General features: G+C 40.8%; 1 protein-coding gene across 3 annotated transcripts in view; it reads right to left on the bottom strand.

Moving 5' to 3' along the window:
• The window catches only part of DNAJB1 (DnaJ heat shock protein family (Hsp40) member B1), a 28,143-nt gene that overhangs the window by 1,565 nt on the left and 1,836 nt on the right, over positions 1–24,742 (bottom strand). The window contains exons 3-4 of one of the 3 annotated variants that reach the window (XM_072602073.1): positions 9,402–9,460; positions 363–943 (exon numbers count right to left, since the gene is read on the bottom strand). In XM_072602073.1, coding sequence (XP_072458174.1) covers positions 363–854 — 492 coding nt within the window. In that variant the 5' untranslated portion in view covers positions 855–943; positions 9,402–9,460. Of the gene's footprint in view, positions 1–362; positions 944–2,410; positions 2,780–9,401; positions 9,461–24,742 lie in introns of those variants that run through there. The other 2 variants (XM_072602074.1, XM_072602072.1) reach the window with 2 other exon arrangements.

Below are 24,742 nucleotides of genomic sequence, written 5' to 3'. Positions count from 1 at the left end.
CTAAAGACAGATTCTAGGGCTTACAAAGATTTTGACTGGGTAAGGATGACTAGCTTTCCCTTCAACTTGTCTTATATGAACCCCTGTACTGTTTCCAGAAAGTGTGGCACAGATCTGCATGACTAACCACATACAGGCAATCAAAACATGTGATTCCTCTCTAGATTGTGCTGAGAGATGTTTATGTCTCCAGCAAGGGAGCATAGTAGATACAGACAGTATACTAAACTTAGAATAAAAAGACCTGGGTTTCATTACTGATGGTTACTTTCAAGCCACAAGTCTCTTTCTCTAAGGTCACTGAAGTCCAGAATCCCGTTACTATAAACCACAGCTGTATGTCTATAAAGATCCTGCCTTACCTCACGGAGGGTGATCCTTGCTGGGTAAATCACATCAGACCCATCTCTCTTAAATATGTTGTGTGGCTTGTCCTTTAAAACAAAGACAATGTCAGCTGGAATGTTGGTTGAGGTTTGGTCCCCCTCTTTTGGGAAGGTAATCTTGGTCCCCTCTTTCCACCCTCTTTTCACTTCAATGGTCAGGATCTTGTCCTCATTGCGGATGCTCTTCCCATCGGGGTTAAGCCGCTTGTGGGAGATCTTCATCTTTTTGGTACAACCACTATAGATCTCCTCAAGTGAGACCCGGAGATCGTGGGTAACCGGGGGATCCTGTTTTCGGCGGCTGTGTTCCTGGGCTGGACGAGGTCGGTTAAAGTTCATATTGGTAAAGGCACCCATGCCCATTGGGAAGCCAGAAAATGGGTCATCAACATCCATGCCTTCTTCCCCGTTTCGTTGACCAAAAAAGGTGTCAAAAGGGTTTCGGCCACCAAAGAACTCAGCAAACATGGCATGAGGGTCCCCATGGAAAGTGTAGCTGAAGGAAGCACCGTTAGGACCAACACTGCTACCACTACTAGGGCCACCACCCTTCAGTCCTGAAAAAGGAAAAACGAGAATTCAAATTGTTGGCCAAAGAAAATAGCTCTTCTTGCTCTAGAACTCCTTCTTCTTCCCCAGTCAAGGAGAGAGAACTTGGGCATCATTAGACAAATAGAAAGCATTGTTTTTTTGCCCCACTTTCTATACTCCTATTTTTCCTATTTAGACATGATCTTATTTCAAGACAGACAGTATGTTAGCTATCAATAGGATGAAGATGCTAGATTTTTGCATCCTAGCCTTGGGCTGCCTAGTCTGTGAGGGAAATTGCTGGACCGTATTTTAGTGCTAACCTGAGAAATAAGGAAGAATTTAACAGAGTGTTATTAACTTCTATTCTTGTCTAGATTTCAGCTGGTTACTCCTTGAGGTCAAGATATACAAGGTATCCCAAAAGTTTTAATGCAATTTTAAGCTCTACTAGCTTAAGTATTCACTAAGACTTCTGTTGAGCTCTGTATGAGCCTTCTTTCTAAATGGCAAAATATGCTATTTTCAGTTGCTTATAGTTAGCCCTTTTAAAGAATGGCTACTATTTGATCCCGATGCCTTTTGAGCCTTGACTACCACATAAGTATTTTAAAACCTTTCCCCTGTGCTTTTAAGGTCTATAAAATGCTTGGGAAAACAATGTTACTAGAGTTGGAAAAAAATCCCCATCCCCCCTTTTTCAAAGCACTCTTCAACTAGCCCGAGCCTCAGCTCTGCAATTCCTGATTGTGATATGTTTCACATCCAAGACATCTACATCTTTTTCTTACTGGAATAAGGTAGGGAAATGTCCCCAGGTTAACTACTGGATTCAGGAGTTGACTTCAGCCATCATTAATATTCTCATGTGAAAGCAAAGGAGGTGCATTTCCAATATATCCTCCAGGGGAATGGAGCTAAGGGAAGTCATCAAACAAGTTTGCTAAGGCGTGGGGAGGAAAAGTAGACCCCGCCTAACATACTAGTAGATGCTTTGCTCACACCCACAGGCTGGGGAAGGCCCACAGTAAAACCTTAAGATCTCCCTGCCTCTGGTCTAACTTCTCTCGGGGAATGACTAACAAACATGCTAGAAGGTTCTGCGGACATGACAGCCAGCTGCTGAGCCAGCCAGGTCTCCACCTCTCATCGAAAGGCTGCCAATCGGAATGCAGGGCAGTGTAGCCAATGGGTACGGGGGTCGGGGGGCCAGCAGCCCCACCGGGGACGAGGAGGGAAAAAGTAACTCTTGCTCATTGCAAAACCCACAGCAGGCCCCGGAGGCGAGCAGGGGGCGAGCAAACGTCAGAGGTTCCCCGTCCCCCGGGAGGGAGGCTCCGGGCTGACGGCGCAGGCTCGCAGGAGCCAGGCCTCGCCGCGAGCGCCGTCCCCTGGGCCCGGCGGCTCCTGGTTTTCCGGGGGCGGCCTCCTGCAGCGCCGCCCGGGCCTCTCCTGGATGAGCCTGCTCCCACTTCCGCGGGCCCCTGACTCACCCTCCTCCCCGTAGCGGTCGAAGATGTCCCTCTTGCGCGGGTCGCTGAGCACGTCGTAGGCCTCGGCGATCTCCTTGAACTTCTCCTCGGCGCCCGGCTCCTTGTTCTTGTCCGGGTGGTAGCGCAGCGCTTGCCGGCGGTAGGCTCGCTTGATCTCTTCGTCCGAGGCGCCCCGGGCCAGGCCCAGCGTCTGGTAGTAATCCTTACCCATGACCCCCACCCTCCCGCCGCCGTCCTTACGGCTCCGCCGCCGCCCCGGCCCGGACGCTATATACCCGCCCGGCGGAAGCTTCCAGAGCCCGCCAGCCCTCTCCAGAACCTTCCGCTCCGCCCCTCGCGCCGCACTGCCCAATCCTGGGCGGCCGAATCGCAACACGTGACCCTGGGGCGGGGTAGGATCGTCAACGGTTGCGGGCTCGAGACGCACTCCTCCGCCTTCTTTGCTCCTCCCTTTTGCAACGCCCCCGCCCCCCACCGAGCGCGAGTCAGTTCTCCCGCGGCCTTCTGGGACCCTCACCTAGTTCAACCAGCCCCGCCCCCACTGCCCCGCCCTCCTGGAATTTCTATTTTTCCAGGGTGTCGAAGACTCAGTCTCAGTGCTCTGCCCACACCTGAGGATCAGAGCAAGCCCCGCCCCTCGGCCAGGCTGTCCCGCCCCTTTGTCTGGGTTTCAGTCCTAGATCCTGGCTTTTAAGAGAGCTGAAAGAGACTGGTGATCTGATCAGATCTCCTTGAATAGAAAAAGAAACTGAGGCTTGGAGAAGGCAAGATCGTTAATTCTGGGCTTATTTTTTGTCTCCTCCTAACAGACAGAAAACCTTTAATAAATGTTTGCTGTCTTAAAAGTGTCTAGTAAGTGGCAGAAGGAAGAAGAATCTGCCTTTTCCCACTCCAAATTCGGAGCTTTTTCTAATAGTATTCAGTTTTTCTCCTCTGACACTGCCACCACCTTGGTGCAAGCCCATCACCCGGACTGGTGGGTCTGCCTCAAGTCTCTCTCCACTCCAATATCATCTTCACTCAATTCAACTGCAAAAGCGACCTTCCTAAAGCTCAGATCTGACTATGTCACACACCCTGTCGTTCCCTGTCACTTTCAGTATCAAATAGAAAATCCTCTGGCGTTTAAAGTTCTTCAGAATCTAACTCCCTTCCTCACCTTTCCATGTTTTTTTTTTTAACACTTTGTGTCCTGAACCACTAACCATATACTCTCTTTGATCCACAAACAAGACACTCCATCTCTCAGCTCAGAACATTTTCTCTGGCTGTCCCCCAGGCCTAGAATACTCTCTTCTCTTCACCTTTTCTGGCTTCTTTCAAGTTCCAATTAAAATCCCATCTTCTACAGGAAGCCCTTCCCAATCCCCCTTAAAACTAGTACATTCCCCTCTATTTGTTACCTACAATTTATCTTGTATTATAGCTTTTTGTATATCGTTGTTGGCATGTTGTCTCTCCTTGAGAAGGAGGGCTGTTTTTGTATCATCAGGGCTTAACACAGCCTGGCACATAGTAGGCATTTAATAAATGCTTGTTTACTTATTAAGTGCTTACTGTGTGCCAGGCATAGACAAAAAAGCAAACAGTCTCTGCCCTCTAGGAGCTTCCATGCTATTGAAGTGGAGGGGAAGAGAATAAGGTAGAGAAGTAAATGCAAAATATATACAAAATAACAATAAAGTGGGGGCATTAAAAAAGTTTTATTTTTTTGGTAGGAAGTGGCGCTAAGGCTGAGCACTGAAGGAAGTCTGAGATTTTTAAATGTAGAAGGGACAAGGGACAGAATTTCTTGCCTGGGAGACAGCTTGTTGCAGAAGCAGGAAAGTAGACATGTCTATTAAGAGAACATCATCAAATAGTTGAATCTGGTTAGAATTGGGGGTGGGGGGAGAGAAAGAGGTGAAATCAGTTTAGAAATGTAAGCTGGAGCCTGTGAAGGGCCACAGGAGTCTGCATTTTATCCTATGACAATAAGGAACTTATGAAACATCTCAAGCAGGTAAGAGACATGGTCAGACCTGTTCATTAGGACAGAATTTGGCAATGGTGTGGAGGAAGAATTGCAGAAAGGAGAAAGAAAGGAGAAAGGCAGGGAGAGAGCAATTAGGGAGGCTATTGAAGTAGGTAAGGCATGTGGTAATGGGTGGATAGCTTGTAGCTTGGATGAATCTATAGGTGGGAATTCATATCTGCAACTGACTGGATATGAAGGGTGAAAGAGGGGAACAAACTGGGAATGACTGTAAGGGTGAGAATATGGGTGACTTGGAAGGACTACATACAATAGGATTCCGATTCAACAAATATTTGAGGGAGAGCATCCTGGAGCTGATTCCCTTGATCCTCCCAATCTCCATCACAGTACTCAGTTCCATTTCTATGCAATGACTTTTTCTCTTCATAGAGAAAAAAGAATTTGACCCCTCTCACCCAACTGGGAAACATCTGAACCAGACTCAAACCCAGGTCCTGATTCCATCTTTAGTGCACTTTGCTCCACATATTGCTTTTCTGAATTTGTTGAAGAATCAGGATTATGCTATTTAGTTCATTTAGTCCAGCCTTCATTTGAAAGATGAGAAAACTGAGGTCCAGAGAGGATGAATGACTTGCTCAGGCTCATAAAAGTAGTAAGTAAAGAATAAAAACCTGAGATCTCTCCAACCTCTGATTTAGAAGCTTTTACCCCTTTTCAGTGGAAAGGCGTACCTCAGGAGGACAACAGTAACACCAGTAGGCATTTATAAATCACTTGAAGGCTTGCCAAAGTACTTTACAGATATTATCTTATTTGACCTTCAAAAAGAAGTCTCTGAAGTAGGTGCTATGATAATCCTCATTTTACAGAGGAGGAGACTAGAGGTTAAGTGACTTGGCCATAAATACTAAGTATCTCAGGCCTTTCTGACTCCAGGTCTAGTACTCTGTCCACCACACTACTTTCAGAATCCCTCATATTGAGGTCTGAACTCTGAAAAGGTTAGTTCTTGCCCCTTTAAACTATATTGTGGAAGATTCACTTCTAGTTCATATATTTAGGCTAATCCTTGGACCTGGCCTCTGAAGGGAAGTCTGAAGAACTGGAGAGAGGTTGGATTGGTGAGAAAAATTAGTTGGATAAACATCCAGTTACCTGGAGTGAAGTTGGTGCAACCATGTAGCCTTGTCAGGGAAACTTGTTCTCTAGGGAACATTGTAGCATTCAGGATGTGGCCTGAAGAGGGCCTCCAGGACCAAATGAAGAACTCCAGAAAGCCTGGCAGGGTGGAGCAGTGGAGTTCCTGGATCAACTTTGGGTCCATTACAGAGGGTTTGGTAATGGACAAGTCCATGATATGAATTTTGCCCTTCACTGATACTATAAATTATGTGGACTGTGCAGGTTTGAGTAAAGGGGTTAGTGCCCTAGCAACACTAAGTACTTTAACCATTTGAGGAAGTTCTCAACCCCTACGTGGTTATTTGTGTGTGCGTGTGTGTGTGTGTGTGTGTGTGTGTGTCCTTCATTGCCGAAAAAGACCATGCCATCAGAGAAATAATGACATGACTTGCACTTGACTTTGTTTTGAGTGAAGGAGGGCTGCACAGGTCACCAGCCTCACTTCTTCTCCAGAGCCATCTAAATCCAGTGACCAGATATTCATCAGGATGACTGGAGATGACCCAGGATGAGGCAACTGGGGTTAAGTGACTTGCCCAAGGTCACACAGCTAGTGAGTGTCAAGTGTCTGAGGTGAGATTTGAACTCATGTCCTCCTGACTCCTGCACTGGTGCTCTATCCACTGCACCACCTTAGCTGCCCCAAGCTGGTACTATAAATTTGGAGGAATATATAGATCCCTGAGAGAGGGAAAACATCTTGGAGAGGGAAGGATGATGGTCTTGACTGTAGATGACCTGGTGTACAAGTCCTCTGCAATTTCTGTAGGGTTAAATAAAGTCTGTTTTATATGCCAAGTTTTGTTAGCCTGAGTGCTTTCAAGGGAGCTATATAGGTCTTTCCCCTTTTATTTTTGGTGGGGAGAATTCTAGACATGATCCAAATCCCAAGGGAAATCCTTAAGTTTAAAGATTTTAAGCAGGAGCCAAAAGGAGTAATATTTAGTAAGAGAAGCTCCTAATATTGAAGCTAGTCCATGTAAACACAGAGCTTCTGTTCTGGGGCACAGGTAACAAAATTATGACATCTGTGTCAAGACAATTGAGCTCTCTAATCCTGGCTCTGCTTCTCTTGAGAGACATAACACTGGATAAGTAATTTAATCCCTTGGTTTCCTCATTTGTAAAATGGAGATAATACTTGCCAAACTTATTGACTATGTTTGATGCATAATCAAATAAAATAACATATTTGAAAGCTTTGAAAAAATCATTATTTCGTGTTGTGGTTTGTCCTTCATCCTCAAAGAGAACCATGACATCAGGGAGATGATGACATGACTTGCAATTGACTTTGATTCAAGTGAGGGAGGGCTGTGCAAAGTCACCAGCCTCACTTTCTCCTCCAGAGCCATCTGGGTCCAGTGACCAGATATAGATCAGGACTGGAGATAGCCCAGGATGCAGTGGGAGACCTTGGCCCTTTTAAGCTAAAGTCTTTTCAAGTTCTTGCTTTGAGTGATGTAATGCCCATTATAATGAATAGGCCTCTTTAAGAAGTGAATCAAGGGATGGTCCCTCTGATAAAAAAAAAAAGAAAAAAAATCAAACTAGGAAGGGACCTTAGGGTTGCTGGTCAAAATATTTCAACATTTATATAAATAGTCCTAATCTCTCATCTGAGATCCAATCTTATTTCTCCAAGTGCCTGTTAGACATCTTTCCCTGTACCTCCTGCTGACACCTAAAACTCAAATTAAGTACTATACTATAGTCATCATAATTTCCCAAACCTTGAGTAGCCTAGTGCCTGGCACACAGTAAGCACATAATAAATGCTTGTTTCTTTCCTTTCCCTCTAACCTTTCTAATTCTGTTGATGGTACCACTATCAAAATGTAGGTGATATCTGTGACATTTTGTTGGTTCTACTTCTACGATCTCTCTCATACTTGGCCGCTCTGAACCACTCAGAGAATCTTAGCATTGGAAAATAACTGAGAGACCAGTGGGTCTAACTTTATCACGAATCCCCTCCAGCTTCTTCTTGAAGACCTTCAGTCAGTGGAATTCACCACCTCTGGAGGTATTTGGTTCCACTTTTGGAACCTTCCTAATTGTTAGGAAGTTTTTGCTTATATGGAGCCTAAGTGTGTCTTTTTGTAAATTTCACTCATTCTTCTTTCTGCCCTATGGAGCATTTATTTAGCACTTACTATGTGCAAAGCACTACGTACTGAGGAGATCTTCTATTTAAGCAGAAAAGCAAGGCAATCTCTGCTCTTAAGGAGCTTACACTGTAAGAGAAAAATGATACATATAGGAGCTTTTTGCTGCAAATCAGATGGGAAGTAACACCGAACCATGAAAATTCTAAGAATTCTGGTGGTGAGAACTTTATTTTGTGGTTCTTCATTAGTTGTGGTTGCTGAGAAGGTGAGAACTGCAGCATCTGCAGAGGTAGTTGCCAGGTTGCATCTCCATGGGTGTTATCTATCCCTTGAATTGGTCTTCCAAGAGTCCTTGGTCTGGGGGAGAGGGTACTGTTCTTTCATTGGCTATAAGGGGCTTTCCTGTCTGATAATGGCAGTTGATGGTAGCAGGGATTGCTTGTTTAGCAGCCCCAAAGCATGTTTGTCTTCTAGGGGAAGATCAAACCAGAGGATAACATTATGTGTTGCAGAAGAACTATGCAGGGCACTGCAGGAGAATTAGGGATCCACTGAAATGTCAAAGGGTTGCCCTGATGGCAACCCAAATTAAGTTCCTTCAGAGAAAAGTTATTATGAATGCTTTATGTGTTTTCAGTATCTTGGCCAGACTGCTGTGAATTCTTTGTCATTTGCAATTTCTATGGGGTGAAATAAAGGCCATCTTATACCTGATTTACATTTGTTATCATGAGGGCTTGTATGAAGGATGCTAAATACAATCTACACCAAAGTGATATCTGGAGATTTTCCCAGAATAAATTCTGGGTGAAGGCAAAAACCAAAGAGAAAATGTGACCTATTGGGGTCAGTCCTCAAGATTGGATCTACTCTAAAGGAGACCAGAGCTCTGGGAGGCCCTGGACCATGGTTTATATAAAGATAAAAATGAAATAATCCCAGCCCTCATGGAGCTTACATTCTACTAAGTAACCTGTACTTATCTTGTCTCTGAACTCTGAAATCCACCCTGACAAATTCTAGAATGAATGTCAAACTATGCTTAGCTTTCTTCTCTATCACAAATCCTAAAGTTGAAATGTTGACACTTACCCTAAAGTTCTCATTATTTCTATTATAACAACCAGTTCTTCCTTGGTGATTAGATCCAGAATAGAATTTTCTATTCTGCTGTTGGCTGCTGTACCTTTTGACGGATGAATTATTAAGGTGAAGCAAGAAATAATTAGCTGCTGTGCTTTTGGCAGAGAGTAAAATTTAATCCAGAGATGAGTTCATGGAAGCCCCTATGACTGTTCTATCCTGAATGCTGCATCTCTTTTCTTTCTCTAGTCAAGTGGTCTCTAGCATAGTCATACTGTTTCTTCCCTCCACTGCTTTTCATTCAAATGTTCTTCACTATGCTTCTCCCTTCTGGTTTCTAGATTTCTTCATGAATATATCTTCTTAATGTTCTGTACTCCTTTCTTCCTTCCCTTTTTACTTATATACTTCTTTGGAATACAGTGCTCAGGAAGGGCTCCACAGTCTCAGTGGCTGATTCAGGGACTGGGGCTGGCTGATTGAGGCTTCCCATTCCTGCCAGCCTCTGTGCATCTGAGAAACCCATGAATCATGGCTCTCATTCCACCAAATCTCAGTAATACCCATGAAGTCAAATATGCCTCCTTGAATTAGGATCTTTTATTACACATGCTTTGTGACTGTGTGTATATACCTGAGGATTTTACTGCTGGCTCATTTCTTGAATTTCCTCTCTTGTGAACTTCTGGGTCTCTGTGATAGAAAGAAAAATTTCTAGTTGTTTTGGTCCTCTCTGAGATCCCTAAGATTGATATATAAGAGTTTGCCTCTACTTTGGATATACCTCTTCTTTCTGACTGGCACACCCTGCCTTCCCTGCCATTTCTCCTTTTCTGGAATCCTGAATCTTCTTATCTTGAATCTTATATGCTGTCAACTTCAAGTTTTATGTTCTGTTCAACAGGGCTCCTCTAGTCAACCCTTGTGCCTGAGACATCAGAGGCAGGTGCAAAATCAGACATGCCTGACCCCATTCCTCCCGATAATTTCTTCTACCCCGTACCTTAACACCTAGCAGCATTCATGTGTGAAGGATGGAACCCAGACATCTTCATATTGAACTACAAGGAAAGGGGATATCTTGGTACCAATCCAAAGGGCAGCCTCTTATACAATTCTTAATTCCCTTCCTATGCCTAACGATCACAGCACTTGTGGGACCAAAACTATTCCACACACCTCATTTTACTTACTGAGATTACTGTATTCTTTGTTCTGAATCTTTCTTCTCTTGCATGTGGCTACCTCATTCTCACCTCACCCCATTTCCAGGTATTTCAAATTATGTCTAAGGTTAAAATACTCCGGTAATAGAAGTTTTACTGCTTTTAGCTGTAACTAGTCTCTTCTGTGAAAGCCTCTAAATCCCAAAGCAGCTATCATAGACTATTTACTACTCTTTTTACACAGTAGCTACTCACTATGGCATCTGGTTTGCTAGATATAGTTTTCTTCCACCCTTTAAAATTTTAAGACTTCTAAACACTTGCTGTCTGTTCTTACCCTGGTTCAGGCCTCTTGTCTGAACATTGCAGTAGACTTCTTTCTGGTCTGGGTCTCTAGCCAGTCATTCCCCTCTCTTCTTCATACAGCTGTCAAATAATCTCTTTAAGGCAGAGGCTAGCTGAGGTCACCCACCTGCTTTGGCCTTCAGAAACTTTCTATTGCCTCTTGGATAAAGTATAAACTTGCTAGGCATTTAAAGTTTTTACTTTTGGTTCTAACCTATATTTGAGGCATTATTTCATGGTACTATTCTCCTTCATTGTTACTGTAGTTGTTCAGTTGTGATCCCATTTAGGGTTTTCTTGGCAAAGATACTAGAGTAGTTTGCCTCTTCCTTCTCCAGCATATCTGACTGTTGAAGAAACTGAGGCCAACAGGCTTAAGTGACTTGCCCAGGGTCACAGTTAGTAAGTGTCTGAGGCTGGATTGAACTCAGAAAGATGAGTCTTCTTGATTCTAAGCCCACTGCTGTATCCACTGTACCACCTAGCTACCTTCTTCATGCACACTATTTTTGGCAAGCTGGACTAAGCTGTTTCCTGACCTCATGCTGTAGACCATTCTCATGCCTGAAATTTGACCTCCTTTGACCTGTCACATCAATGCCCATCTACTGAAAGCTTTCTCTTTGTTGAAGGCCTCTTAGGTCTCACCTCTTCACTCTTCCCTGATCTGTCTAGTCCAGGGGTGGGGAACCTGTGTTGTTGACAGCACTTTGTCTAGACTTCCCCTCACCCTGCCACCTTGTCATGACATTCACTTTGCATCCCTTTAAGTAGTGTAAATTATTTCTGCTCCACCTTTAATTCAGTTTTAAGCTCTTTGAGTGCAGAAATGTCTTGTTTGTTAGCTTTGTATTCCCAGTGCTTAGCACAAGGCCTTGCACAGAGTAGGTGCCTAATGTCTGTTGAACTGAATTGACTGGTACAAAATATGCATGATCAAGAAGATTTGCAACCCCTCTGAATGTTGACTTGTCTTCTTGAATGCACAAAAATTGCATAACCTGGTAGTGCTAACCTTCTCTACATTTAGTTAGTTTAATCCTCAGTTATAATCAGTTACAGGACTGTAATGGAAGCCTTTCCTTCTTGGTAGGACTTGCTAAAACTTTTGTTCCACTGGAATAACCTTTAAGAACTTAGGGTTACCTCCAAATCATGAAAGGAATCATTGACTTTTAGAGTAGAAAGGGAACTTCTTTTTCTCATCTTCAGATTAGGAAAGGAACTTCCTTTTTTGACAAATGCAGATAAGGAAACTGAGGACTGGTTAAGTGATGTGCCAGTGGTTCAAACAGGTAGTAAGTAGTAGAGCCTGAATATGAATCCAGTTCTTCTAACTCCAACCCTCCTGCTCTTTCTGGAGTCAGAGAATTTTAGAAATGGAAAGGATGACAGTGGTCATCTAATCCAACTCATGCTGAAAAACAAATAATATCAAACATCAAGCAAGAAATCAACTATTCTCTGCCTGAAGGCCAATCAGGGGAAACTATTAACTCACAAGGCTGAATTAGCTATTAGTAACACCTCCAATTATTAGGAAACTTTTTCTTTATTTCATGCCTAAATTTGACTTTTTGCAAACTTCTAAGCCATTGTTCCTGAATACAACCTAAAGCTCTGGTCTGTCCAAATCTCTGGATCTTGACTCTGTGATCCAGTGTGTTAGCCTTACCTTTCAGATTTGTGTCATCCAGTCTGCAAACTGGATAAGCCAAGTCATTGATGATGAAAATGTGAAATGAAAATCTGAAACAAACTGTCCATATCTATGACTTAGCATTACTACTATTAAGGCAAAATAATCAAAGAAAAAAAAAAGGAACTATACATACCAAAATCTTTCTAGTAGCTCTTTCATAGTAGCAAAAAAATGAAACCAAATATTCATTTATTGGAGAATGGTTAAACACATATTGCAACTATACAGGATAGTAATAGAATATTATTATACTATAAGAAATGATGAAACAGATAGTTTCAGAGAAAACAAAGGACATCTATGAACTTGGGCACAGTGAAGTAAGAAAAACTAGGGGAACAATTTATATAATGATAAAATTAAGAAAAAAAACTTTGAAAGACTTTAGAATTCTCACTGATGCAATGGTAAACCATGAGTCCAGAGGACTGAAGATGAAACATGCTACTTACCCCCTGCTACTGAGGAGATGGACTTAAAATGCAGAATAAGACATACATTTTTTTTTTCCTGCTCAAGATTTTTGGACATGGCTAATATGGGAGTTTGTTTTTGTTGGACTCTACATATTTGTTTTGTTTTTATTTTTTTATTACTCATGTAGGGGGAAGATTTGAGGGAGAAGCAATAAATGTGTAAAAAATTAAAAAAAAAAGATTAAAAATGTTAAAAAGCACAAGGCCAAGAGCAGATCCATGGAGCACTATACAGAATTCATTCCAAAATAACATTGAACCACCAAGAATTACTCTTTGAATCTACCACAAGTGTACTTAATGTCATCCTGCTATTTTTATGTTTTTCAGTGTATCAAAATTAGGCTAAAATTTGCTTGGTGACCTTACATAAATCACTTCCCTTCTCTGGGTCTCACCTTCCCTAACTGTAAAATGAGAGAACTAGATGTCTAAGGTCCCTTCCACTTCTGTCCATGATTAGTAGAAAGGCAAGTTTGAAGGGAAAAATCACAATAGAAAAGTAACTACCAGGAGTATGTGGAAAGAGAGGGACAATCCCACTCTTTTGCCTCAGTGAACTCATTAGGTAATGCTAAAGCAGGTCATAGTCTTGCATTGTTGGCATCTGGATTTTTTACACCCATACTCATACCTCTAATGCTCAGATAAACAAATAGGGATGAACTCTGGACCAAATCTTAGGTCCACTCTTGGGAAGGGTTATCTTATCTTCTAGAGATTCTCTGAGAACAGTGAGGCAGCAAAATGCTGGAAGCCCTTAGGGTATAGGTTCTGACTTTAGAGCCACATCTTGGTGGCTCCAACTGTTTTCCTCCCCAACAGGAGCTCATTGATGTATCTGAGGAAATGACTGCTCTGGGAATTTCATAGCAGAGGGTAACAAACACAGTTAAGAGGAATCTTTCGTTGGGAAAATTCCATTGCTACTCCCATGCCAGTTTTCATAGGGTTTTGGAACCAGACTAGGGCTGGGGAAACACCTCTCCACAAATCCTGACACAGCAGTCCTTCCTCACTAGCCTTGGCCTGTCCCTTTTTAATTCTACCTTCTCTCTTCGCATAGTTCTGAGACTAGTCTGGTTTATAATCTGAAAAACAGTCAAGACTGGATTTAATTAAGTCACCATCTAGAAAATGGGGTAGAAAAGTACCCACCTAATGGGCTTATTTTCTTTCAAGTGAGATTACATGAAGAACTACAGCCTTTTAGAGTTTCCCGAAACTTCAAAAGACCTATGAGAGTATTGCTTTGAATATTTTCTTTACCTATGCACACCATTGTATCATTCTACATTTTAGTCAACTAGCGGTTTACTAGTTGTGGCAATTAGACTTTCTGAACTAAGGTGGGCTGTTCTTGGATCACAGATACAAAGTTTATCACTAGACCATGACTTTAAGTCTTTCTGGAATGGTGCGATCTTGTAGAAATTATATAGCATGGGCACCATCACAACTGATAGAACAAAGGAGGAGTCTGTTAGTGAGGAAAAGCAAAGATGTGGCATTATTGTTAGGCCTGGTGGAAAATCACACGTGATGCTGTTTACCCCTCACCCCACTCCCTCAAATTAGCTTTTGTTGTTACCTGTACAGCATCTCTTATGTGTGTCTTATTCATTCCACTCACAGCCATCACCCTAGCTCAGGCCCTGATCACACCTGGACTATTGCAATAGGTTTCTAAGTGGTCTTCCTGTCTCAAGTCTCTCCTCACAAATATATTGTACAATTCATTTCACACTCAACTGTCAAAGTGATTTTTGTAAAGTGTAGGTCTGACCATTTCCTTGCTCCATAAACTACAGTGTCTCCCTGTTTCTTCTAGGATCAAATATAAACTTCCTCTTGGCATTTAATGCACTTCTCTGGCTTTTTCTTATCTTTCCAGTCTTATTCCCCTCCCTATACTCTACACCTAGTCCTACTGGACGACTTGCCCTTCCTCATATGCAATGCTACATCTCCTATTTCCATGCTTCTGCACTGCCTGTCCTTCCACACTCTCTCCTCCTCCGCTTTTTGGAATCTCTGGATCCCTTCAAGACTCAGCTCAACTACCACCTTCTTCAGGAGGGCTTTTCTTCTCTCCTCTAGTTGGTACTTTCCCAAGGTTCCCTCTCACCTCTGCTGTGTCTGTTTATGTTAATATCTCCTACATTAGAATACAAGATACTTGAGGGCAGATTGTTTTTGTTCTTTATATCTCTGGCACAGAGCAGTCATTCAATAAATGCTTGCTGACTGAATAATTACCAGGTTTATATACCTATAACAAACTGAAAGTAGCAAGTAGGAGGAAAGCTACAAGAACCGACAAGTCAGGCATTTTGCTAACAAAGAGAATAAGAAGATAGCTGATAGCAAGAAGGCAGAAAATATGTAAAAAGCAGATATTTCAGTATTTCAAGCATCTGTAAACTGATCATCATGGGTTCTGCCTCCACTAATACGGATGCAAACCTCTCTACAACTTATTAAACAAAAATTTCATCACTCAGCAATTAGCCTGGCTGTTCTAAACTTAGCAGGTCTGGTCATCAGACAAACATACAGTCCATTACCAGGACCAGAAAAACAGGCAGGAAAACTTAAAAGTATAGCAGTTTGGGTCTATATAATGTATCAGTAAAAATTACTACACATCTACATAAGCCCTGATGGTTTTCTACCAGCAAAATATAATAATTTATGTTCATAACCAGATCTCAAGTCATTGGAAAAAGGTTAAATTATGTTTGATGTATTCTGTTTACAAAGGCAAAGAATGTGTGGTATATTCTCCAAAGATTTTCAACCAAAACAGTCAAAATAAAAAGGCTTCATTGTACAATACATAAATTCTTTGAAATATAACTTTTGCTAAAGATGTCTTCTTGACAAGTCATTATGGCATGGAAATAACCCTGGACTGTATTTCTTTTTTTTTAAAAATTTTATTTAAACACAAATAAAATGAGCATTTCCACATACACTGTTGAACAGAAATATGAATCTCTATTAGTACATAGACAGAGTTTGTTTCTCAATATGTTACTATGTTCAAGATATAACTTTCAAAGCTGTCCTGTTTGATGGTGATTCCTTCTGGTTTTCCTTCCATTCTTTTCTATTTTTTAAAGAACTCGATTGTCAATCCCCTTTTCCCTTTCATTGTTCTGCACTCCTCCCCAAACCAATTGAGAAAAAGAAAGCAAAACCTTTTTGGCAAATATGCATAGCCAACTGAAACAAATGTCCACATTGGTCACTATGTCTAAAAGGGCAAAGTGTCTCAGTTCATATCTGAACTCTGTCACCCCTCAGGCAAGAAGTGGGTAGCAGGATTCATTACTGGTCCTCTGGTATTGTTGTTATGACCCTAAATTCTTGAAAGATCTGCTGGCAGATCCTCATCTCTGCCAGATCCTGCCCTGCTTGAATGACTGTTAAGATGGATCTAGAAACCCTTTGACACAGCAAAATTGCTTGAAGGACTGTATCCCAAAGAGATCACAAAAGTGGGAAAAGGTCCCACATGTACAAAAATATTTATAGCAGCTCTTTTTGTGGTGGCCAAGAACTGGAAATGGAAGGGATGCCCTCAACTGGGAAATGGCTGAATAAGTTGTGGTATATAAATGTAATGGAATATTATTTGTGCTATAAACAATGAGGAATAGACAGACTTCAGAAAAACTTGGAAAGACTTTATATGAACTGATGCTGAGTGAAATGCACAGAACCAGGAGAACACTGTGCACAGTAACAGCCACAGTGTATGAGGAATTTTTCTGGTAGACTTAGCCCTTCACAGCAATACAAGGACCTAAAACATTCCCAAAAGACTCCAGAGGCAAAATGCCATCCACATCCAGAAAAAGAACTATGGAATTGGAACAGAATGAAGCAGATTATTTTCTGTTATGTTATGTTTTGTTTTTCTCTCATGATTTCTCCCATTCGTTTTAATTGTTCTATGCAACATGACTAATGTGAAAATGTGTTTAATAAGAATGTATATGCAGAACCCCCTCCCCACTGAAAAAAAAAAAATGATGGACCTGGCAAAAGCATCTGTTGCCAAAACTGAGTCTAGCTAAATCTGGAGTCATTCAATAGGCTGGCTACTAAGGGATGATTTTTTTGGTTACAGAAACTTCCAAAAACTATTTGTTCTGGTAGAGGGAATAGTCATACCAAGAAAATATCTACCAGAGAAAATGTTACCCTCTAGCTTTAGATGTGCTGTTGTTGTTTTTTTAATTAGTCTTATAACTTTTATAACCATATAAAGGGGATCTCTCAATTTTCATAGGTTGTTCCAAGAATGAGTGTATCAAAACTGTGCTTGAGTGGTTGATAACAAAGCTCTATGATTTATAATGTATATATTATATATATATGGCATGTATATATCTTTATATACAGCCCACAACATTTTTTATTTTTCTGTGCATATGTACATATAAATATACAATCATTTATCTTCCATTTCTAGCACTCGTGGAGACCTAGCTTCCTTGGGAAGACACTTGGTCATCCTTTATGGTACTAATTCTATCTTCTCTCATATCTCTGATACAACTGTCCTAGAAGTTAACCTGGCAGGTTAGTTGGAATGATCCTTGCTTCTAATTACCACTTTCAGATTCTCTCTCTGCTGCCATCCCTTGGTAACTCCTCTATCTGATGCTTCATCAAGACTCGCTCTATCCAAATACATCACCCAATTCAGATCTGGGTGGCAGTTATCTGTCAACCCCCAGGTCACTCTTCTTCCTTTCCCAAGGAGTTCAATACTTGATTTCACTGTATCCCTTTCCACCTCACCTGCCCTCCTACTGGGGTATTTCAACATGCACATCAATTTCCCTCAAATACCCTCACTTACTAATTCTTCTATCTCAACTCCAAAGACTCACTCAGTCACACACATAGATGGTCAATCCCTTCATCTGGCCTCCACAAGATTTCCACTTCCATGAACAAAAACTTAGAGAATCTTTTATCCAAACATAATCTCCTATCTCTTCATGCCTCACTCCTAGGTTCTGTACTCACCATGACCTCTAAACTTATTCCTCTCTGTACTCACCCAAGCCATCACCCTTACTTTGGCTTTACTTTCTTCTATCCTAATTGTGACACTATAGTTAACCAGTTCAGTATCACACTTTCCTGTATTCTTGAATCCTGTGCCCTTTGTCCTATCACTGTTTGTGCCTTACCAAACTCTAACTCTGGATTATTCCTCCCACCATCTCCCTCCTATGCAGCTGAACGAAGCAGGAAAAAATCAGGCAAATGTGTTGACTTGATCCACTTCAAATTTATGGGGCTCAAATTTATTTAAGGGGCTCATCTGGCCCCTTACTGAAGCATGGTCATCCTTTCTAACTAAATCTCTATCCTAATCCCTACAGTGTCTGTTCCAAACCTGTTCTTTTTAAGCTTCCCACAGCACCACTCTTCTTCCACCTTCTCAACTAATGACAATTCCCTGTGTTTGCAATAAGAAGAGCTCCTTCTTTTTCCCTCATCATTCAACTGAAACTACTCTCTCCAAAGTTAGCAAAGATCTCATTTGTCAAATCTGATATCCTTTTCTCATTCCTCATCCTTCCAACTTTTTATGCATGGCCCTGTTGACTACCCTGGAAACACTCTTTCCTCTTTTGGTTTTCTTAACACTGTTATCACTTAGTTATTCTGTGAGACTGCTCCTTCTTATTTACCTTACGTAAATTATCATTTATTTCATATCCACTAACTTTGGGCCATCACCCAAACCTTTGTCCTGGGCCCTCTCATCACTTTTTTACATTTTCTCTCTTGGGGGATTTTATTAACTGAGTTCAATGATTATTTCTGTGCAAATGACTTATAGATCTACAAATAAAAATAACAGTGTTTATACAGCATTTTAAGGTTTGCACAGCACTTTACATTTTATCTTATTTGATCCACACCACAGCCCTTTTTGGCAGGTACCATCATTATCCCCATTTATAGGTAAGGAGCCTGAGGCTGAAAGAGATTAGGTGGCTTATCCAGGTTGTTGTGTGTTTGTCCTTTGTTTTCAAAGAGGACCATGACATCGGAGAAATGATGACATGACTTTGTTTTGAGTGAGGGAGAGCTGTGCAAGGTCAGCAGCCTCACTTTCTCCTCCTGAGCTACCTGGATCTAGTGACCATATATTCATCAGGATGACTCCAGTAACACATAGTTAGAAAGTGTTTGAGGCAGGATTTAAATTCAGGTTATCCTAAGTTCAGGTCCAGCACTCCATATCTTTGGCTGCTTCCAAAGTCACTGTCATATCTAGCCATAGTCTCCCTCTTGAGCTCCCATTCTGTATCACCAAAAGTCTACCAACATTTGGAACTGTAGGCATCTCAAACACCAAAGCATGTTCAAAATAGAGTTCATTATCTTTCCCCTCAAACCAACCCCTCTTTTAAATTTCTCTACTGAGGGTGCCACCATCTTTCCAGTCATTTACAAGTTCACAGCGTTGGAGTCAGTTATCCTCAGCTGATTACTCTTCCTCACCCCTCTTCGTCATTTCTATCTCCCTAACATCTTTTTCATCTGTTTCTTTTTCTGTACTCGTATGCCATTACCCTGGTTTAGTTCCTCTCTAGCCTGGACTGTTGCAATAGCCTCCTCATTGACCTGTCTTTTGTAATCCATCTTCCACTCAGCTGCCAAATTGATGTTCCTAAAGCATGGGCCTGCCTATGCTACTCTTCTGCTCAAGAAGCTTCAGCGGCTCTCCATTGCTTTTAGGACAAAATATAAACTGTTCAGCATTTAAAACCGTTTACAAACTGACTTAAGTCTTTCTTTCCAGGCTGAAATTCATTACTTCCCCTCTAGCCAGAATTGCTTACTTGCTGTTCCCAACTGTCTCTGCAGCTTCTTCCTCCTTTCTGCTCTCATCTTTTCCTTCACCACTTGGAACCCCTGATTCCTACAAGGGGCTCAGCTTCAGTGTTGCCTTCTTCCCATTCCCTAGTGTATTTATTTTGCATATATCCTGTATGTACTATCTTTGAATACCTTGTATCCTTCTAGCAAATTATAAGCTACTTGGAGACAGATTTTCTCACTTTTGTATTTGCATCCCTAGTACCTACACAGTGCAGACACTGTATGCAGTTAAGGGCTTATTAAATGATTATGAAATGATGAGAAGAACTACCCGAGGCCAAGGAGAGTAGAGGAATTCCCAGGAGCTACTGAAAAGTAGCAGTTTAGCTATGGATGCAAAGCAGCTAGGGAGAATTGCTGACTCCATGGGAGCACTACATAAATATCAACCACTATTTATATTACCGGTGATTTTCCTCCTGGTAGATGAACTACCATTATCAGTGCAGATCAGCAACTGCTCCACATTTTATGGTCTTTGAGTCACCAGGGGGCCCTCTAAGAGGCTGGGTAACTTGCCCAAGGTCACAGTAACAGCATGTGTAGAAACAGACCTTGAGCCTTGCTTTTCATGACTTTAAGACTGCCTTTCAACTTGCTCTGCCATGCTTTCGAATATCATTTTACATGTATACTATGCTTTATATTCTTCAAAGTGCTTTGACCTTTTTCTTATTAATCCTGAAATCACCCTTTTGAATTAGGGATTAGCAAATAATTAACATTTCTGTGGAGCTTTAAGGTTTGAAAAATGCTCTTACTGACAGTATTTCACTTGGTTCACAAACTAACTCAAAGTGTGGTTGTCACTTTCTCAAAGTCACAGTCAGTGAGGATAAGAATGATAGCTCTCATTCATTCGTGCAAAATCCACACTAATGCAATAAAACTGATGACACTGTTTCTATGATCTTATAGATTTAGTGCCACACCAAACTACTAAGGGAGTTCTTTACAGAGCAAGGTAAAGTCAGAACAAAATCCATATCTCAGAGGATGATTTCCAGATCTGTACAGTGATAGCAGGTGTTAGAGGCAGGACTGTAATCTCATCTAAGTTCAAACCCTCTGGAAATCTTGAAATAGATATTTCACAGTTATTTCAAACTCAGCATGTATATTATATGTGTGTGTGTGTGTGTGTGTGTGTATATATGTATATACACACAATACACATATATATATGTATATCTATATATTTTTTTCTTTTCCTTCAAACTTCCTTATTAATGTTTTTAGCAACTCCCACTTTCTTAGTCACTCAGGCTTAAAACCTTGGTCTCATCCTTAACTCCTCACTCACTCTACATGTCCAGTCTGTTGTCAAATCCTATTGTTTCTATACTCAAAACCTCTCTCATATGTGTCCCTTTATTTTCTTTCACAAAGCCACCATCATAGTTTGGACCCTCATCACTTCTTACCCGGATAAAACTAGCATAGCCTTGCAATTGGTTGCTCTGACTCAAGTCTTTCCCTACTCCAGTCCATGCTCTACTCAGCTGCCAAAGTGACTTTTCTAACGTTTGACAATGTTGTCCCCGTATCTGATATACTCTAGTGGCTCCTTATTACCTCCAGGATTATACATTAGCATTTAGAGTGCTTCATAACCTGGCTCCTTTCTATCTTTTCAACCTTCTTATAATTTACTTCCCTCTTCATATACTCTAACATATAGGTATACTGACCTCCTTTCTCTTTCTAGCATAAAACACTCATCTCCCATTTGCTGTTCCCCCTCCTCATCTTCTCTCAGAATCCTTAGCTTCCTTAGAGACTCAGCTCAAGTACCATCTTTTGCGGGAAATTTACAAGCTGTTACTGCCTTCTCCTCTAAGGTTATCTTCAATCACTCTGCAGATATTTTTATAAATCTGCTTATCCAGCCCTGACTTCCAGTCTTGCATCTCTAACAGCCTATTGGACATCTTTAACTAGAAGTTCCACAGACATCTTAAACTCAACACGTACAAAACAGAACTTGTTTTCTTGCCCTCTAAATATCCACTTTTCCTAACTTTTCTATTATTGTTGAGAGTACCAACATCCTCTCAGTCAAACAGCTCACAACCTAAGTATCATACTCAACTTCTCACTCTTTCTTTCACTTCCCATATCCAATTACTTAAAAAGCTTGTTGATTTTGCTCCTTGACAATTCTCCCATCCTTGTACAGGCTTTTATCACCATGAGAAAATTACAACAGCCTGCTTGTGGGTCTCCCTGCCTCAAGTCTCTCCCTACTCCAGTCCATCCTCCATTCAGCTGTCAAAGTTATCTTCCAAAAGCACAGGTCTGACCATATCACTTCTTTATTTAGTAAACTTTGGTGGTTCCCTCTATCATCTCCAAGATAAAATATAAAATCCTATTTGGAGTTCAAAGACCTTCATCACTTTCCCCTTTATCCCCCACCTCCATTCTTATCACACCCTACACCTCCCACAAAGTCTTTGATTCACTGACTTGGGGCATTTTTTACTCACTGTTCTCCCATGCCTGGTATTCTCTCCCTCTTCATTTCTGCCTACAGACTTCCTTCAAGTTCCAGGTAAAATCATATCTTCTATAGCCTTTCCCAATCCCTCTCACTTCTAGTGCCTTCCCTTTATTGATCATCTGTAATTCATCCTGTATATAGCTTATCTGTATATAGTTGTTTGTGTGTTGTATCTCCCCTATGAGACTGTGAGCTCCTTGGAAATAGTGGACTGTCTTTTGCCTTTCTATGTATCCCCAGTGTTAGCACAGTGGCAAGTACTTAACAAATGTTTGTTGTCTGCCAGAAGACCTCAATTTATGTAAGGAACTAACCACAGAGTTCTACTTGGTACTGGCTAAAAAAAGTAGGAAAATACATCAGTGGAAGATTAGAGAAGAAAGAGTCAGAAACAACTGAAGTCAATAATTTGATGTTTAATAAATTCAAATCATCTGGAGGATTCCTGTGTTTAACAAGAATTAATGGGAAAATTGGAAGAAATGGAAAGAAATTAGGTTTAGATTAATATCTCATTCCAAAATTCACAATAAATTCAAAATGGATATGTGACCTGGAGGAGAACCAAAATGGAAACTTTCACACAGTAATGGCTAGTGTGTGAATTCTAATGAGATATAGAGACAATCGCAAATGATAAAAAAGATAATTCTGATTACTTGAAATTGAAAATTTTTCTAAGCAAACAAAATTAATGCAACTAGAATAAAAAGTGATTGACTGGGGAAAAAACTTTATATTAAATATCTCTGACAAAGGTCTGATATTCAAGATGTACAGGGTCATTTGTAAAAGTCAATGTAGCTTAGATTAAAACTGCACCAAGATTTTTGGGACTCTCCATATAGGCAACTAAAATATCTAAAATAAAAAAAAATACCCAATAGATATGTAGTCAAAAGATATTAACAAACTGTTCTCAAAAGAAGAATTGTAAACCATTAATAGTCATATGAAATAATGTTCCAAATCACTAACTGGTAAAGATAACAAAAGACAGGAAAAGTCAATGTCGAAGGGGTGGTAGAAGGACAGGAACAGTATAATGCACTGTTGGTGGAGCTGTGAATAGGTTTATTATGCAAAAAAAGTAATAAAAATGTTACTTTTGTTAATCTGACCCAGAGTCTGTGCTGTTAGACATCATCATTATCACCATCACATATATATAGCGCTTACTATGTGCTCTAAAATTATCTCATTGGATCCTAACAACACCATGGGAAATAGTTGCTACTATTATTTTCATTTTACAGATGAAGAAACTGAGGCAAACAAAGGTTAAGTAACTTGCTCAGGGTCACACAACTACTAAGTATCTGAGGCTGGATTTGAACTCAGGCATTGTCGATTCCAGGCTCAGCATTCTATTCACTGCCCCACTTAACTGTGTGTCTCCTCTCCCACACCCCAAATCCCTTAGGCACTGACCTGAAAGGTCAATGACAAAAAGAAAGGTTCTATCTATAACAAAATATTTATAGCATCACATTTTGTAGTGGCAATGAGCTGGAAATGAAATAGCTGCCCATTGATGGGGAAACAGTCAAACAAACTGTGGTTTGGGAATATAGTGGAATCTGATGAGAAACATGAATATGAGGAATACAAGGAAGCCTGGAAAGACACATGTGAACTGATGCAAAGTAAACAGAACCAGGAAAAGAATCCACATATTGACTGTAACAATATCGATGGTAACAACAAAACAACTGCAACCAAACACTGGGAAATTACAGTGGCCAAATGTAGCCCCAAAGAGCAGAGAGGGGAAAGCACCTCAGCCTTTCTTTGTAGAGATTTGGGGGCTTTGAGCACCACACACAACATTAGAGTTTTCAATATCTTAGTTTTGCTGAACTGTTTTTCCCCTTTAAAAATTTTTTGCTCTCTGAATGTTGGGGGGAGGGATTTGTTAAGAAATGTAGGTGAAGCAAAAAAGAAATATATCAATAAAAATTTTTAAAAATTAGTACTTATACTTCTTTCTTTGAGACACATCTGTGATGTAGCTAATATACTGTTATTGCCGTTCTGTTGATGAAGAAAATGAAGTTCAGAGATTAAATGATTTGCCAGAAAAAAAAAAGACATGAAACCAGGGACAGAGTCAGGTTTCTTGACTCCAAATGCTGCACTCTTTCCACTATAAATGGAGGATTTGACTTAATATTATCTCTTTTTTTTCAGATTCAAATTTTCACTAAAATCCTATACCACTCTCTCATCTTGGCATGCAGATGAGTCATCCTGGGTTCCCAAAGCCTCTGTTAGGGAGCACAAGCTCTGACAGGTCCCACAAACTGGAAAGGTTCCTTTTTGGATGACTGTCATATGACTTCAGAGTTGCTGGGAATCCAACGATTTTTTTTTTTAACCATACCAACTTATGAAACCAACTACTAAGACATGGAATGGTCATGATTAAATTTTATTCAAGAAACACTAAATGCCTACTCTGAAACAAACTAAGAGAGCTAAAATGTTTTGATAAGACAGATCCTTACTCTTACACCTCTGGAACTGGAGATCTTTTGAAACATTGGTGGAAAACTGAGGCTCAGCAAAATTAAATGAGATTGCTTCTGATCACTCTTAATCTCAGTGCTTTCTACTTGATGGGGACAGGGATTGCACCTGTGATTACACTGGTACAGGGAATTTCTGGATGAGAAAACTCCCTCTTCCTACAGATGGTCAGCACTTTCTCCTCAACTTATTGTCCCACACCTAGGTCACTAAGCAGTTAAGTGACTTCCTCAGAGTCCCATATTCAGTGTGTATCACAGGTAGACCATGAACTCATTTCTTCTGTGTTCCAAGGCCAGCTCTCTACCTACTACACTGCCTGCCTTCTCCTTC

This window comes from Notamacropus eugenii, chromosome 4 (assembly GCF_028372415.1).
Source record: "Notamacropus eugenii isolate mMacEug1 chromosome 4, mMacEug1.pri_v2, whole genome shotgun sequence".
NCBI classification, from domain to species: Eukaryota; Metazoa; Chordata; class Mammalia; order Diprotodontia; family Macropodidae; genus Notamacropus; species Notamacropus eugenii.
This window is presented reverse-complemented; position numbering and strand designations above follow the sequence as displayed.